The sequence below is a fragment of the Chanos chanos genome, chromosome 10 (assembly GCF_902362185.1).
Source record: "Chanos chanos chromosome 10, fChaCha1.1, whole genome shotgun sequence".
Taxonomy (NCBI): Eukaryota; Metazoa; Chordata; class Actinopteri; order Gonorynchiformes; family Chanidae; genus Chanos; species Chanos chanos.
In genome coordinates this window covers 35,761,510-35,774,896 of record NC_044504.1, presented here as the reverse complement: position 1 = coordinate 35,774,896, position 13,387 = coordinate 35,761,510, and the positions used below count along the sequence as shown (strand labels likewise).

Here is a 13,387-nt window from a genome sequence, read left to right as displayed (position 1 = left end):
CGTAACCACTTTTTTGAAACCAATCAAAGAGATGTTACTGACAAAGAACTTGAATATGTATATTTATATATATATATATATATTATTCATATATGTTGTTTATCATATTGGATGTTAGGTGAGCATGATTTTCCATTGGGAGGTGTGTTCTGAAGTCCATGCACTGACCAAGCAAACTTGTGTTCCGTGACAATGGTTAAATCACCAAATCACCTCCTATCTAGTATAGAAAAGCGCTGAGCAGAGAGCAGCAAACCCAGTCCTTGGCCCTACCAAACTACTTTGTGCAAACTGCTAAAGCTGATCGTGGATCAGAGCTTGAGGCCACTATCTGTACACAACATAAAAAAAGTCAAAACATAAAGAGATGGAAACCGAAAAAGCACTGGTACCTTTCTAGCTAAGTTGTCGGGAAAACAAACGAGATAGAAACGGACAAAAATCCTTGATATCATTTTTTTTTTCTTTTTCATTTTCTTCTCTTTTTTTTTTACCTAATAAAGTTACTACAGTTCCAGGGTGGATGGATTTCACTTAGCTTAAATGACTAAGGGTTTTGTTTTGGGGGGGTGCAGGGGGGTGCAGTTTTCCAGAATATCGGTAAGTTCTTGGTATAGTAGATTCCCTATGTAAGACCATGGGTGGGGAGGAGTCACTGTGGCTTTGGATAAAGAGGAGGAGGAGAAGGAGGAGGAGGAGGAGGTGTTGAGGAGTGAGGCAGTGACTAGACACGGAGCAGTGAGTCGTGTCACCAGGCCGGCCGTTCACAGGCCTTGCTTGGCTAAAGCGGCCGTGACGTCCTCGGCGAGCGTGGCCAGCTGCGGGGACTCCATCAGGTTGATGCTTCCGGAGGAGGACATGTGGCTGTGCCTGTGAGGGGAGGCGCCACCCGAAATGCCGGGAGACTGCACCACGATCTCCGCCCCGTGATCCACGCGCGCCTTGGCCGTGTCGCGGAACGACAGCTTGTGACTCTCAATCTGGGCAGACAGAAAGCATTTTCAGTGAAAAATTTTTTTTTTTTTATTAACGTTAGTATACATTACAACATTGAAATATTCACAACATGTTAATAGCTGAACTGAACTAGCTCATTAAAAGTTGCTACTGTGTATAACCAACATCTACATTATATTACTTTTACTCTTGATGTATGACTAAAATAGACAGGTTCATACATATTAATTACATATCAAGAAGCTGGTGGCAGTGATATCAATGGAAGTCTACTCAAGGGCACAAAAAGCATTTCATCACCCATTATGTTCACTGCACAGTGACACTATGTGCTCTGTTCCTGCAGGTGTTTCTTCAGTAAAAAGTATTACCTGCACATGTCCTCCTCCAGGTATATGATGGGCATTCTCCAGAGAGCCCACCTTGGCCTGGGCTTTCTCTCTGAAGACCAGCTTCACACTCTCAATGCGCACGTTACCGCCACCTAGGAGCGCGGAGGGGTTAGGACGCGAATGGGATAACAAGCATGAAAAGATGCGTAAATCATATTTAAAATATTTGTTTTCAACAGACAAGGTGCTTTTTTAACTGCGTCCTTTTTCAAAAATAAGGTGTTTTTATAACCTCGAAGCTCTGTAAAAGTTACAAGCTTCAAGTTCAAACTCTGAAGGGGAGACTGAAGATAACCAGTAGGTGGTGCTGTTGTCCTTTAACAACATCCTGTGACGAGAAGTTTTTATGTGTGGCCAACTCGGGGGGGGGGGGGGGCAGTTACCTGGCTTGTGATGAATGTTGTCCAAAGAACCACACTTGGAGGTGACGTGACTAAGGTCGATCTTCTTGGTTTGGATTTGCACCTGCGTGAAACATCAGGTGAGTTTAAAATACATACTGATACAAATCTGTTGTCATGGGATCGGGCACTGAGGAAGCAGAGGTCAAGCACAACCTGCACTGACATATTCCTAACCTGAGTGGTGTTGTCAGGAAGTTTATAGGTTTATTCGGAAAAAAAGATGGGAAGAAAGAGATTGGGTGAGCGGGAGAGCTGTTCTGCAGCCCCCCTCCCTCTCTTGGCTGCCAAAGAGAGCATGTCTCTACACCAAATCAACCAAATCACCGAAACTATTCCCTTACACCAACTATAATTTAGAGAGGCCTCTATATCGTCTCTGTGTTAGTGTTTGCTTTGACAACAGCCAAAGGTCAGAGTTCAGTAAAGTCATAAATGTTCTCACTGAAAACCTGAGAAGAAAATCCCGTCACACTATACACATAAAGGGTCACAGACGGTAGAGATGACAGCTGTTGTAAAGTTATGACACATTCATATGATCAAGAGAACTGCATTATCATGCAACACGAACCACAGAAAGAATGAGTGGCAAAGCAAGCAACACAGACAGATCAAACACGAGACGCACAAATCATATCATCCCAACCATCTGATAGTTCAAAAGGGTTATAACGCGAGTTGTCGTAGAAATACTTATTTAATCCGGCCTTTCCAGAGTAACCAGAGAGTGCGGTACAACACAAGACACATGTCCTGACCATGCAGATAGAAGAGCTGAAAACAGCGAAAGGGGTTTTTACTCGAATTTAGACCCAGACGAACATCGAGGAACAGACAGCCGTGATTACTGCAGGTGAAAACAAGGGTGTGTATGGGCTCCTCCCCTCTGTGTCCCAATTCATTCATTTACGTCTCGGTTAGAGATCGAGTCTCAGCGTGAGAGAGCGAAGTGGAGAGAGGAGAAACATCTCGTATTCAACCCTTTTTTTCCTTTTCAAAACCACAAAAACCACAGCTAGAGAGAAGACACAAACATTTATGTGAAGAACAGGTTTCTACGGGGAGGAACTAAAAAAAGCGATCGCAAACTTTGGGCTAGACAAACACCATCTCTGCCTTTTTTTTTTTTTTCTTTGTACCACCTAGTTAGTCAGTGAGCGAGAGAGTGAAGAGTCTGAGAGAGGGAGGGAGGACTATGGGTAAAAGACAGGCGGTGTAGAGATGAAGAGACTCACGTTCCCTCCTCCGGCGTTGTGCTGTCGTTTGTCCAGGGAGCCACATTTAGACTGGATGTGACTAAAGTCCAGTTTGACATGGGGGATTAGCACCTGTGAGGGGGTGGGGGGGTGGGGTGAGGTGTGGGCATGTGCAGGAGAACGAGATTGCGTTTGATTCAGAGTGATTAAAACTCGGCCGCAGCAAAGAATCCTTCATTATCCAGCCATTTAGACATACATGGTTTATGATTTTCAAATGTACAGTTTGTGATGTTTAAGAAGGTTAGGTCTACTGCTGTAGTGTAGGTGACATTACGGCAAATTCCCATGCTCCTCCAGTGAAGCCCAACTTGAACACACAAAACTAAACGCTTATATTTGCCATGGTCTACATACAACAGCAAAAAAAAGCGAATCATGACATTTGAAAAGCCATTAACATTTTTTTTTTATTTTAAACAAACGGTGACATCATCTAGGACTGCAGTGATTGGCGGCTGCTGCTGCACCTGCTGCTGCTGTAAGGAGAAAAAGTAAGTTTGACTGAGATACAGACATGACTCAGCAGTTGTTGTTGTTTTTTTTCATTCAGCTTTGACACATACACAGCAGTTAATGCATCTGAGCTCTGTGTAGGAAGAGTGAGGAGGAGAGCGAGGAGAAGATGGAGAGAAGATACATTCCAGACAAGGACAGAGAAAGAGACAGTGTGTATGTTTCCTTTTTTAAATTCCGTGCACTGTTGTGACTCTGTGTGTGTGTGTGTGTGTGTGTGTATGTGTGTGTGTGTGTGGCTTCACCAGTTTAAACAGGAGAGAACAAACAGGAGTCCTGAAGTCTGAAAATGACAGAAATTTTATCCTAACACCCTTACATATCTGCAAATGATAGAAGAACATGGAGACAAATACATCCATCCAACCATCCCGCCTTCTTCCTTCCATCCATCCATCCATCCATCCTTTTTTCCACAGTAAACAACCTCTTTAACCTGTTTAACCAGCCACTGCTAGAATTCTTCATAAATATATATATCATTCCTTTAGTAATTCCCCTCCAGAGGAGGAGTTGACCCACAGTTGTAAAACATTCTGAAGTTCTGACCGAGTGATGTAACGTGTTGATATTGTGTTTGTAGTGGAGTCCACATGGCAAACGTGCAAAAGCTGATGGCCAAGCATCCATTTCTACAATAGTTGTCTATGAATATATACACCTGAGAAATGTGTATATATTGCAGCAAAATGAACCAACAAGAAGGGACTTCATTCTTTTTTTTTGTTTTGTTTTAACTGGTTGTCAGCTCTAAAAAGGAGATTTAGAATCGTAGCTGAGGTGTGAGTTTGAATTGAAGTGCGTGTTTGTGGTCTTCATTTTGGCGGTGAGAAAAAAACAGGGTAATGCATGTAGAGAGAGGAGACGGAACTGGGCCAGATCCACTGGGTCTCCAGAGCCCAGGCAAAGAGGATGCAAGGTCGCTTGGGACGTTACACAAACTGAACACTTTCGAATTTGGCATTGCAATATTCTAAATAGCCGCCATGGGTTTGGCTTCGACCGGTCAGATGTAGGTAAACATGTCTCAGAATAGCCATTAAACTTCAGGCTTTGTTATCTGATAGCTGTGCTTGTGTTTAATATAGAGGGGTTCAGTGGAGCTCCACAGGGCTCTGGACAGGGGGGAAAGAGGGGGATGGGAAAGAGGGAGAGAGGTAGAGAGAGAGAAGGGTAAAAAGGGAGAGAAGGACAGGAGGAAGGGAGGGAGGTGGAGAGAGAGACAGGTAAAAAAGGGAAGGGGCGAGAGAGAGAGGGGTAAAAAGGGAGAGAAGGACAGGAAGAAGGGAGAGAGGTGGAGAGAGAGACAGGTAAAAAGGGAAAGAAGGACAGGAAGAAGAGAGGGAGGGAAGGATGGGGAAAGAGATGGGTAAAAAAGGGGGAGGGGGCAGGGAAAAGGGAGAGAGGGACCGGTACATACATTGCCTCCACGAGGAGAATGCTTCAGATTATCCTTGGATCCGCATTTTGGCTGTATGTGACTGAAGTCCAGCTTCTTGTTTAAAATCTGAATCTAGAAGAAATACAGAAATATGTGCCTCTTTTGAATGAATGTGGACGCACACACACACACACACACACACGCATGCGCACACACATAGGTATGCATGTGCAATGCACATCAGAGCTTTAGACCACAACACAAGGTCGTCATGGTGTGGAAAAAAGTTGAGATGTAACATATGTGTCTTCACAGATCCTTGTTTCACTGTTTGACTCACAGCATATGAGACAGCCGCTCACATCGGCAAATCCCATCCTAACTCAGAGTAAGGGACTCAGGCCCAGCATGAAGTAACAACAGAGACTTTTTATAATCCATTTCAGACTAAAGGTTAAGCTACACTCAGGCCAAGCGACACATTCAGGCCTCTTATTGGGACCTGTCGGTCAGCTCCATGCCGGTACTGGCGAGTGCGTGAGCGTGTGTGACTCTAAGCCTTTAAAACTAAAGGAGGGTGTGGCCAGGTAGGAGGGGGCTTTGCTGAAATGTACCAGTGGGTCTGTGGCCGGAATGGGAAGCCATGCAAAGGCATGTGAGGCTGACAGATATAGGCTGAGAGAGAGAAGGCGAAGGAGCGATCTCCAAGTCCACGCCGAACCCTCCTCCTGCCCCAGCCTTGGGTCTATGTGTTGCTAGAAAGCAAACACAACGATTGGACGAGTCAGTGAAGCGAAGACTGACTGCAGGGTTAGAGGGAGCGGAACAGCGGTTCTGGCGCCGAGCAGAAGCAATGTTACGCGGGCCAGGGAGGCTAAGGGCGCTACACTACAGCTACGCAGCCTCTTAAAAATGTCACTGACAGTTTTATGGGGTGAAGAGAGGAACATTACAGCCAGTGAAATATGTTAAAAGTTGTAAAACAGAAGGACAATACTCCTCGTGTGACATTTCTATTCCAGCATTAGACGTTTGCGGACTGTGATCAGCTGACTGAGTCGGGATGAAACCGACCCTCTCTGTTATCTGAGCGGGAACATTCCTTGAGGCGGCGTCACTTCAAACCTACGCTAGCAGACTCGCGTGTACGAGATCCAACTCGGCCCTGGGAGTTCTTGATTTCTCCCATTATACGTTTGAGAGATTTTGGACTTCCAGTGAGTGTTCTGGCCAGCTGGAGCTATCCCAGATGTATGGAGAAGTAACTGGGAAGACGCTCAGCCAAAAGCGCCTCACAGGGAATTGGCTTTCGGTATATGCTAACGTGTGTGTGTCGTCTCTGTCTCCGGTCTGTATACGATTCCGGCCATTAATCAGACAGTTTGTGAAAACTCAAGGATGCTGTGCATTAAGCAACAGAGGGCAGGGAAGAAGCAGCGGCAGAAGGAACAGGACAGGGGAAAATGATTGGAGGACAGAGAGGTGGGTGGGCAGGCGGTGGGCGGGGCTAAGGAATGACATGGCTGAAGAGACAGGGACAGTGTGATCTGGGAGGTCATCCAAAGTGAACCGGGGCGGAAGGCGTCAGTGAGATGTGGATGGCTGCTTAACACCAGTGATGTGGAAAGGCTGATAATGAGATAATGATACTTCAGGGGATGATGAGGGGAAACTGTCATATTGCAGTAAATTCTCAGACACCCGCGTTCATTAGGTAAGAGGCGAAAGTTTTTCGGCCGTCAGACCAGTCAGCCCAGTGTCTCGCATAGACATTCACACCAACATACTGGGATCAGTCTGTTCTCTGGTCGTATCCAACACTGGGACACATGCACACAAAAAGGACTACTTGTACTGATCGTTCTGAATCACTATTCTTTCTTTCTTTCTTTCTTTCTTTCTTTCTTTCTTTCTTTCTTTCTTTCTTTCTTTCTATCTCACCAAATCAAATGTACACCAAATATACAGTGTGCAACACATGCAAAACAAAGAAAAGTTCTGAAAAAAAGATTAGTGGAAAGGTGACCTAAAAAAAATAACTGTAACAATTAATGTGTAATAGTATATCACAAAACTGAAACTAAAAAAGCAAAAAGGGCAAAATGATAGACACATGTTTACAACACAGTCACTGGGCGAAAAGAAAATGACATTTACACATCAGAGATCACTGAGTGCTGTGAATGAGTCCTGAGATTCAGACGTTTTTCACACAGTAGTCATGTTCCTGGAGCAAAGACAGAGACAGCTTTAAATACAAAAAAAAAAGAAAGAAAAAAAAATAAGGCGATTTGAAAGTTCAGCAGTGTAACATGGCTTGCATCAGGCCACACATGCTGACGCTGCTTCTCCAGATGCCCTGTCACTCTACCCTGAGTGTGTAGTGTCCTCTGTCACTCCCTGTAAGGAACTTCGCTTGACAGGCTATGCAAGAGAGACACACACACATACACTCACACACACTTCCAGTCATCCTGAGGTGACTCTCTCTGGGCTGGACGTACTAAACTGACCGTGTCAGAAGCTAGACCATCTATCCAGGCCTCTACCCAGAACCAATGAGTAAACTCTGAGAACCTCTCCACTCAGTTCTCTGGCCGACCTCTCTCTCTGTAGTGTGGCCTTTTCTGAGTAACACTTTAAAACGATAATCACATTAATAATACATGCATTAGAGCTTGAGTGAATTGGTTTTTGTGCAACCAAAGAGCACACAGGTAATTATGAAGATAACAGCCAGCAAGGTCAGCTGCAATTATCTAAAGATCACTGCACATTGAGAATATCTCACTCAGTTTTTGTGCTAAACTTTCTTCACTATTCTCAGTTCTATTGCATTCATATACCTAAGGTGTAAAAAAATATTTGAAGTTGAGTTATAGGATAACATGCTAGAACTTGTTTCTTCAGAACAGTTTGAAATACCCTTTTAGTACATTCTACACAATCTAATACAGATTCATTTCTCATGTACTCTAAGCTATACAAAAACAAAAACTGAACAGACTGTAGCTCTGACATGTTTTGAGAGGTTTGGGTGTGTGTTTTGGAGTATGTGTAAAAAAAAAATAGGACTTAAAGCTTAGACTTGAATGTACTGCGAAACTTGAGGCATAACACTAAATGTGCCTGGTTCATTCATTCATTTTTGCCTCACATTCATTTAATTCATCTCATCTTTTCCTCTCCTGGTACGAAGAGTTACAGCTCTATACATGAACAGGTTGCATGTTATGTCTGTTAGTAATGTCTTGAATCTGTCCTGTTTTTCTCTTCTTTTTTTTTTATGGACACTTTTGCCAGCTGATGTCAGAGGCTCTCTGAGGGCACTTCTCTTTCTCTGCATCACTGCGTGCTGCTACGAACAAGACATAAACATGTCACAAAACCAAGGAGCCCGTAGTCAGGTCATTAAAGCAAAGGCTTGTAAGATGTGATCTACACAGACAGGCTACTGTTTACACCACAGAGGCTCACTCGCCATGTCTGTCTGTCATTGAGAGAGAGAGAGAGAGACAGAGAGAGAGAGAGACAGAGAGAGAGAGGAAAAAAAGTCAGTTCCTTGTTGGAAAGACTAGCGCCAATCTCAGAGGCAACCCCTCAGAGACTTCTCATCTCCTGAAGAAGTGAGTCACTTGGAGAGTGATGTGCACGTGTGTGTGTGTATGTGCGTGTGAGTGTGTGTGTGCGCACACGAGTGAGTGTGTGTGTGTGTGTGTGTGTGTGTGTACATGTATGTGCATGTGCGTGTGAGTGAGTGAGTGTGTGTGTGTTTGTGTATGTGTGTATATGTGTGTTTGTGCACATTTTCTAGACCACTGGGTCTGATATTTCACTTCTAAAAAAAAATTTTCACACGTTTTCCACAGAGAGAAGTGAAGACAAGAGTGAGCTGCTGTCCTCACCGTTATCACATGAAACCATAAGCCACAGGAGACACGGAACAGCAACAGTGGGGGAACACTAACCACAGGAGAGAGAGAAGAGCTACAAAAAAGAGAATCTGCCACAGAGACGCATAGCCAGCAGCAGGATGAAACAGACAAGAAGAGAGCAGCTGATTGGCCTAGAGCAGAAGAGAGGGAAGCGAACGGGACCAATGAGACGGTGTTGTCTGTAGGCTCTTACCTGTCCCCCCTTGGGCTGGTACTTGATGTTGTCAGTGGAGCCGATCTTGGACTTGACATTCTTCAGGTCTGGGAGGGGCTGGTTGATGACCCGCAGTTGTTTGGGTGTGGTGGCCGGTGATTTGGGGGGGGTGCGAATGATGGCCACTTTCTTCTCCTGGGACAGCAGGCTCAGCGATTTGGGGGTACCCGGCGTACGGGGCGTACCCGGGGTGCGGCAGGAGTAGCTGGGCGGAGTACCAGGGGTGATGGCCGTGGAGCCAGGGGTGCGGGGCGTGGAGGTGCCACTGCGGGCGGAGCGGGAGCGGGTTGACTCCATGCCTGTGAGGTTAGGGGTCATAAGAAGGTCATTCAATGGGCCTATTCACAACAGCTCACCGGTCACTGTGGCGACACCACACCGAAACAGTTAAAAAGAACACATGATACGCAATGTTATCATTGAGCTCTGCTGGAACTTTTTCACGCCACGGGGACGATGATGACTTTCAAATGACGCTAATGTTGACATGAGATAAAGAGATCACAAAATAAAAAAAAAAACAAAACAAAACAAAAGCTTGACTGAAATCAGAGTGAATGTCACATGCTCACTAGCTCCATCTACAGGTGATGAATGAGAAGGACCGTGGGGACAGATAGGACAGAACACAGGAAAAGAAGGTCTCCACATGCTCTGTGCACTGAACAGATCAGGCAGCAAACCCTCTGATACCTGTCACACTGGCTGCTCTGCCCGTCCTGGCCTCTGCCCTGACCTCAGTACGGAACGCTACGGGAGAGAGGCGGAAGGGGGCGCGCGAGGGAAAAGAAGGAGAAAACACAGGAGAGTGAGCACGAGGAGAGGAGTGATCAGTGTCTTAGTTTGGATATCCGTGTTAAAATGGACACCCCGAAGATTCAAGAACCTCTGGTAAAAAAAGAGTGTGTTACTTGTTTACATGTACGGTACATTAATGCATGCATGCATGCGTGTGTGTGTGTGTGTGTGTGTGTGTGCGCGTGTGCATGCGTGTGTGTGTGTGTGTTTGTGTTTGTGTGTGTGCGTGTGCGTGCATTTGTGTGTGTTTGTGTTTGTGTGTGTGCATATGTGTGTGTGTGCATGCATGCATGTGTGTGTGTGTGTGTGCGTGCATGCGTGTGTGTGTGTTTGTGTATGTGTGTGTGTGTGTGTGCGCATGTGTGTTTGTGCATGTGCGTGCGTGTGTGTGTGCATGTGTGTTTGTGCATGTGCGTGCATGCATGCATGTGTGTGAGTGTATGTGTGTTATTTATCTTACATGTGGGCCGACGAGGTGCTGTGGACCCAGAGCTGGTGATGGAGGTGGAGCTCTCCTCTGGCTCTGTTGGGTGGGCACGTCGGCTCAGAATGGAGGCTGGCCTGGGCAGAGATGACCTCTTCTCTGGGCTCCTGGAGCCACCATCCTAGAACATCATCATCATTTAACCTGTTATGTTCAGAAGCTTACAGAAAAGCAGCCTGTCACTGAACAGATGTATACACTAAAGAGTTAACAGGTGAAATGAACAAAACACTCAGGACATGTAGTGGATCAAAAAAGCAGAATTTAGCTTCATTGACAAAAGTGGCTCCATTATCAGTTATTAGTGTTTGTCACTCATTCTTAACCCTTCCCACCTTACCTTTCCTATGTGTTTGTTAAGGAAAGGTGAATCCTGTGGCCCAGCGGAGGAGGGGCGGGGTCCATAGGACTCTGCCTCCACCAATGGGCTTGTTTTAGTGAGGGAACAGGCGGAGTTGGGGCGTGGCGGCAGCAGCGTCGCCGCCCGTGTTTTAGAGGTAGGTATCTTTGTTAGTGATGCATTGCTGGGGGTCTACGTCAAGTGGATGATGGATGTGAGTGAGACATGGCAGGAGAAAAAAAGAAGAAAAAAAAAGAAAGAAAGAGATGGACATGAGAGAAGAATGGAACAAATGATGACATGAGAGCAATGGAACAAGAACAAGAACAGCTTTGTGCAGAACTGTCGACCCAAAAGTATTATAGCTCATTTTGACATTGTGTTCCCGCTGTAGAAAAACGCTTGAGTAAATGTGTCATGTTACATTGAGGGGGACGTTACTGGAGCGGTCTTATTCCGAGACTCACAGCGTGACTCCCAAAAAGACTTCTTAGCAAACGTGACATTAGCGTGTTGCGTCATTTTGAAAGACGTTTCCTTTCTTACTTAGGCTTCTGCAGTTCCCATAAACCAGCGCCAAGAAAATGGGCACACGATTCAAACACTTAAGAGGAGTTCTGCTCCGAACGCGCCACAAAATGCTATGCGGCTTTAAGTGGAATAACAATAATTACGCAGAAAAAGTGTCTCAAAAGGGGATAAGAGTGCTCCTTAATTATAGACCCTGAGGCGGGGTAAATGTCATTTGGTGAGAAATATACTACGTTTTCTGCGGTATGCTGGAAGCCACCGGGGCAGTGTTTCATATGAGCCATGTCTGGGCCTAAAAACCTCTCGAGTCAAAATGCAGCTCCCTCCTCCAGGGACGCTGACAGAGTTTCCCTTACAAACTGCACCCTGCACTTCACTTCTCACAAAATCACCCCAACCATTAGGACGTTTCTAAAAGCTGTCCTCAGACACATTCTACATTTCCTGTTTTGTTTTGGGTTTTTTTTCGCAAAGGCATCTTGACTTAAGAAGCTTCTGAAAATCAACTGAGATTTAAAAGTGCCTCCGGTGAGTCTAAGAGAGCTAAGAATAAAACCCTGCTCAAGTCACATGCAAACTTAATCACAAACCACAGATTTGTCCTTTAAATGTGTATGGCCAATCATTTCGCTTATGTTTAACTTTGCAATCAACGGATGTAGAGCAGTACCAAATTATGTGGGCAACATCATATTTACTGCAAAGAATTTAGATTGATTGGACAGGAATGGGCTTATTGATTGAACAGGCTCACACGTTTTAAAATAGAGATGCATACGCTATTGATCCATAGTCTGAATATGAAGATTCTTTGGGCCAAACAAACCTGTTGACCTATTTAAGAAGAGACAACAGTTTGATTGCACGGCAAATAAAACCCCGAAAATCCAGAGTTGCGTCCATCGGAACGGAAGGCCACTCCACAAATTTGATGTGGCTGAACAGGTGATCGCGCAGGAAAAACCACCCCGACACAGATAAACCACGAGGACCGTAAACACAGACGAGAGGAATGTAAATCTTAAAAAGTAAAACAATGAAATGGGAAATGGAGGGATGCTCGTATGTAGCTGTATTAAAACAGATGTCAGGGTGAACATGAAAGAACCAGAAGGTGGATTACAGACGAAATGTAGGGAGGGGTAGGGGGTTCTTAACCACGACAGGTACGTCGCTGTTTTTTGTTTTAATGTTTGACTATTCCGTGTTCCTTACACCTGTAAGTGTAACTATGAGCACATTTCTGACCGAAGCAATTAGCATGGAGAGACTGCTCATTAAGCTGTCAACATAAACTAACTGCTCAGCAAGGCAGCCTGTCTCAATGTATTCTTTCCCTTAATTTATTCATAGTTAATTAGTAATGCTGTGCTCTCATAGGAGTAAGTTTCTTGTATGTTGTGTCTTTGTGTACACACAGATTCCTCAGTTGTCTCTAGTTCACTGTCAGTAGATGATTCACTTATAATGTAGAGAGATTTACTCACAGATGCCCTGTCTCTGGACTGTCTGGCCACACTAATGGGCTGCCGTCCATCTGCAGAAACTGGAAAAAGAGAGAAAGAAAAAGAGAGAAAGAAGAGAGAGAGAGAGAGAGAGAGAGAGAGAGAGAGAAACTGGTATTTTAAGTCTTTGGTCTATGAAGTATATACGTATACTTATACAGTTATATCCATAATCAATAGGATACACACACAGTACATATATGTATATCTATTATTTGTATGTATAAATATGGAAGCACTCTATTTCTCTCATGCATGTACACACACACATACACACACACACATGGGCACTTCAAAAATACAGTAATCCCAATGAAGACCCAGAGTAACAACATACATGCAATGCTGGAAATAGTAAATATATGTCAATATCATCATATATCAGATTTACAGTATGAAGAGGGCCAAACAACTTAAATAAATCTGAAACTGGGCATGGTGGCAAGCCACAGTTTACTATTTTAGACTCTTGACAGCTCTGCTTTGAAGTTCTTGGACAGAAATTGGTACAGAACCGGAAAAGTACTTGCGTTACGTAACACAGTCTCAAGCCTCTCGGCAATTTCTAATTGGGACACTGCGCCAATCTATTGGATTTGTACCATCAGCTCAAATGCTTTAGTTTCCAAATGATGGTGGATGACGCTCTATGAGCGTAGAGGGGAAGCCACCGT

General features: G+C 44.7%; 1 protein-coding gene across 1 annotated transcript in view; it reads right to left on the bottom strand.

The window, feature by feature from the left end:
• Positions 1–764: 764 nt before the first annotated feature.
• The window catches only part of map2 (microtubule-associated protein 2), a 34,571-nt gene continuing 21,948 nt past the window's right edge, over positions 765–13,387 (bottom strand). Inside the window, exons 9-17 of the mRNA XM_030787037.1 lie at positions 12,696–12,754; positions 10,678–10,869; positions 10,314–10,458; positions 9,749–9,805; positions 9,035–9,354; positions 4,946–5,038; positions 1,733–1,814; positions 1,329–1,441; positions 765–980 (exon numbers count right to left, since the gene is read on the bottom strand). Coding sequence (XP_030642897.1) covers positions 765–980; positions 1,329–1,441; positions 1,733–1,814; positions 4,946–5,038; positions 9,035–9,354; positions 9,749–9,805; positions 10,314–10,458; positions 10,678–10,869; positions 12,696–12,754 — 1,277 coding nt within the window. The remainder of the gene's footprint in view (positions 981–1,328; positions 1,442–1,732; positions 1,815–4,945; positions 5,039–9,034; positions 9,355–9,748; positions 9,806–10,313; positions 10,459–10,677; positions 10,870–12,695; positions 12,755–13,387) is intronic.